Source organism: Tauraco erythrolophus, chromosome 13, assembly GCF_009769465.1.
Source record: "Tauraco erythrolophus isolate bTauEry1 chromosome 13, bTauEry1.pri, whole genome shotgun sequence".
Taxonomy (NCBI): Eukaryota; Metazoa; Chordata; class Aves; order Musophagiformes; family Musophagidae; genus Tauraco; species Tauraco erythrolophus.
In genome coordinates, this window is record NC_141477.1 from 20872209 (window position 1) to 20876813 (window position 4605).

The 4605-nt window shown below is 42.1% G+C and overlaps 1 protein-coding gene across 1 annotated transcript; it reads left to right on the plus strand.

The window, feature by feature from the left end:
• Positions 1-280: 280 nt before the first annotated feature.
• SERTM2 (serine rich and transmembrane domain containing 2) lies at positions 281-559 on the plus strand. The gene has a single exon (XM_086619837.1). The coding sequence runs from the start codon at positions 281-283 to the stop codon at positions 557-559; it is 279 nt and encodes a 92-aa protein (XP_086475963.1).
• The last annotated feature ends 4046 nt before the right edge of the window (positions 560-4605 follow it).

The window sequence follows — 4605 nt, forward strand, 5'->3', positions numbered from 1 at the left end:
AGGACAAAATAAAAGCCAGATGGCAGTGTAAAACACCAGTCTAATGCTTGTTGTCATTGTAACAGCAACTTGCAAAATGATTTGCAAAGGTCTGTCTCATGCAGTCTGCTTAACTGTGTGAACCAGCAGCCTTGAGACCAAGAGGGTGGAGCGTTTCTTGCTGAAGCTATTGTGTCATCTGTCCTAAGTTTCCTCTCTTGACCTCCTTTGTGAGTCTGGTGAGGGAAGACAGGAAATCTGGAGGTAAATAGGGAAAATGGACCAAAGTTGACAGAGAGCAATGACTGAGATTTATTTCAAATTCCGTGGAAACCTGACTGGCCGTGTCCACTTTCCAACTCTGGCTACAGAAGTAGACACAACAGCAGATAAATACTCCGGCCTCTACGTGTATGTAGGATTGTTCCTAACACTTCTGGCTATCCTTCTCATATTGCTTTTCTCCATGCTCTTGCGCCTGAAGCACGTTATTTCCCCAATCACCACATCTCCAGAGAGCACTGAGAATGTCCAGCAGTTCACAGATGTGGAAATGCACAGCACAATTCCTACCACTTAGAGACCTCAAAGCAAAGAGGACTCTGTGCTTGTGAAACACGTTTTGCTCGGCAAAATGGTGGTGGAAAGAATCTCTGCCTGCTTGTTGAGCCCTACAACTCATTGCACGACCATCCACAGCAGCATGGAGCATCTGGAGAGTGTCACACAACTCAGGCTGACTGCCTGGGACCCACTGGCTGTTGACACTACAGGCAACATGCTGCAACATCTTCAATAAAATTTACATTACAGAAGCCTGCTGCTGTCAGAAAAGACTCACACCCCTCTAAAAGCCCTTGCAGAAAATGGTAAAAGCCACAATAATGACAGCCAAAAACCCAAAGAGACACAATACAGAATGTGTCCTGGAGCCTGTTTGCTGACCTATCTCTCTGCCCTGAAATTCCTCGATTGTGAAAAGAGTTGAATCAACAAAGTTAAGTGGCGTAAGAACAAAGAGCCCATGGGGCACATATAGAAATTATCGGTGGTTTGGAAATTCTCTGGCGTTTCTCCCATTCAAGAAGGAAAACCTTAAACTGCTTTTTTCCCCACTTGAATAGCAGATTTACAGAATGGAGTTTCGGAAGCATGAAAAAGTTTCATTACCTGCTGGAACTATTGGTTTCTGACATTAAAAATCATACAGTGGATAGTTGCATTCCAGATATCAGAAAGAGACAAAACTTTTAAAAGAGGAAAGAAAATAAAGATACAATTTAACAAAGGTTTAAAATAAAAAGAAAGCATCAGCAGGAGAGAAAAAATATTACAAGACACTCTACCTCTCTTCTTTTTTTTCTCCTTTACATTAACTGAGCTGAATACAAACATGTTCACACGTTTCAGTCTTCCAAGTATCACTCAGTAATTAAAATGCAGTCTAAAGTTCATGAGTCAAATGGACATTATTCTCCTAACAGGCTCAAATTCATAACAACATTTCCTCTCATATTCATGTTGAATTTTCTTTCTCAAAAGACAGACCAATTCTTCCACAGCTTTTTAATTTGCTTTCCTCCAAAGTAAGCTGAAGAAATGCCAGGGCCTGGCACTGCAATAATGAATAGTGTGAACAGCTTTGGACATAGACTAGTAGGGAACGTGCAGATGGAAATTAAACTCACTAGCACTGAAAGATAGGACTGCATGCAAATATCCTGGCGGATCATTTGGAACAGCAAGGAAAAAAATGTTTACTTAAATTTATGAAACAACAGTCTGACCCAATCCTCTTATCTATGAATGATGTACAGAGACAAACTTTGCTTCTGTGGATGGGAAGGATGGAATAAAATATGGCATATCACTTCTGGGAGAGCCACTGCCTCTTACAGAAAAACCTTGCGTGAGATTGTTTCAGCTACATCTCTAAAGGGCACGAATTTTACCCAGCTTATCTTCTGTATTACAGCGTAATTCTAGCTTAGCGATAAAATGCCCTGGTGCTTTCCATGTTTATATACACTTATTTGCCAATTCTCCTCTCTCCAAGGGCTTGGAAAGTGTGAACTCCCTGTACAAAAGCAGTGCTAAAATTAGAGATGACACTGACTCCACGGACTTGTGATAGTAACAAGAAACTGTTTCTCAGTGCTTTGTGTACAACAGGTTCTTCATTTACCTTTAAAGGCCCGCATATGGGTGAGCTGTTTGGATTAGGAATATGGCTTTTCCTGCTGATTGTGTGGGGAGGGGAGCAGAATGACAAGTAACATCCATCCTGGATACAGGTGGTCCACAGGCAGGACTAGTGTTTTTCTCACTGATGTATTTAAAAATTGTTTCCTTACATTGAATAGCACCTTTTATACTCCAGTGACCCCCACGTAAGCAGGTTTAATGTGTGAAATAGCATGGTGACTGTGTGAGGGAACACAGCAAACAAGACACTCTCAGCAATACCTCCCCATGCCATGCTCGGCTGTGTTTACCTGGAAAAGAAGGCAGGAGGCAGGTTGCCCTCAAGCTTTCTGCCAGGGGGACAACACACAGATATCACCAGGCAGGATGGTGGCTTCACACCCCATCTACAGATTGGCTCCTCAAGGAGTGCTCAGTACTGCACAAGAGCCCAAATTCTGTGTGAAAATCTGGACATTAATCCAACTAAGATAGACAGCTACTGAGTGAGTCAATGACATTTGAATTTAACAAAAATCAGTGCAGATCATGCTGGCTTGGTACGTGTCATTCATTCAGCCATCACCAGGCAGACTAGCCCAGCCTCAACATCTGGCTTGCCCTGTACAGCCTCGAAATTTTCTTGATGTGCCATCCAAAAGCTGCAACTTACTTCGACCATAAATATTCTAACATACTAAATCAGCAACTAAACCACATTAGCCTTCCAGCACAACTATCTATGGAAAAGCCTTATTTCCAAGAAGCTGCAGGACAGATTCTAATATTGACATAAAACATCAGATCTACTAATGGAAAATGACAGTATCAGAATCTGAGTTGAGACCCAAATTCTGATTGCTCTGATCTCAGCTGAAAAGCCTCCCCAAGGTAGGTGTCAAGAATGCGTTTCTTTCCTTCATACTAAAGCATGCTAATTCCAAGAAGCCTTACAACCCTTTAAAACTTACTCAGTAAACACACTGTGAATAAAAGAGCAATCACTTTATATATAATTACATTATATCACATCATATCTTTGGGCAGACTGTGTATTTCTATAGGACACAGTTAAGGAAGGCAGCCCTATATTCTAACACAAAAATGAAGTTTTCCTTTCTAAAGCTTCATTTCACACAAAGTATCTGTCCCAGTTGATACATCTACAGCCCCAGAGGCACTCAGAGTGCATAACTTGTCTGTACAATGCCAGCAAATTTTAAAGCCTTTCCCACTGAGAAATAGAAGAATGCCTTTTCCCCCTTTTCTTTCTCATTTGTAATGTCCAAGACCTGATATCTCTGAGAAAAGAGACTGTAGGGATGCGTTAACCCATGTTTGCTAAGTGGGCTTAAGTGGGCTTTGGCATTCTTTGGCTATAAGTAGTGGTAATTGGAACTTTTGCATGGATTTACTGGAACGTGGAGAACTGCAGGTGTCACATCCATACACTTTCCCTCCAACAGTCTGTTTCTTTCCCACTTGTCCATCTGCTACAGAAAATCGGGGTTTTTTACAAAAATAAAGAGACATACTACTATCAGTGATGAGTCATTGACTGCTCTGTACAATTCCCAGGTCTGGATCTGAGAGATCACGCAGCAATAGGCTCAAGTGGTGCTGCACATTCCAAATTAATTGTTGGCCTCAGGGGGCATCTGGGTAAGAAGACCCCCTAGCAGTCTGTGTAAGTATTACTTGAATCAGGACAGTTTGCTTCCATCTTTACTCCCACCTTAGACATTAGAAACATATATGACTATTTAGTAAATTCATCACCTCCTCCCTTCCCTACTTGCGGGGGAAGACGGCCACCTGTTCTTCTGGAGGAGCAGCAAAACGACTCTGTGTTGCAGTTCCTTGTGGGTGCGACTGTGAGGTTGGAGTAAGCCTACTCTAAAAACCACCATCCCTCCCAAATCTCCCAGGGTATTTAGTCTAGGAGGCGTCAGGACCTGAGTATGGTGTAATTCCCCAAACCATATATATTCTACAGGATTTATCTGTGGGTAATCTCATCCACATGATTTCCACCCACGTCCATGAGTTTTCTGCACTAACAAACCCCTAAGTATTGAGCAGAAAGGGTTGATATGTAGAATACATAGAATCATAGAATCATAGAATCATAGAATGGTTAGGGCTGGAAGGGACCTTCAAAGGTCATCTAGTCCAACCCCCCTGCAAGGAACAGGGATATCTCCAACTAGATCAGGTTGCTCAGAGCCTCATCCAACCTGGCCTTGAACGTCTCCAGGGATGGAGCATCTTTGTGTCAGACTATATAAACATATTTTCATATCCTCACAGGGCTGCAGAGAAGAACATAATTTTGCAAACAGTGTAACTCAGCAGAGGATCAACCTTATCTCCACTAGGAAAAGAAATATGTCCTTACCCTGCAGTCACTAATGTGGTAACTACTTAGGAGGTAACATCCCA

Excerpts from the sequence above, each read along its gene's own strand:
- SERTM2 (XM_086619837.1), top strand. The coding sequence starts at position 281 with ATGACTGAGATTTATTTCAAATTCCGTGGAAACCTGACTGGCCGTGTC.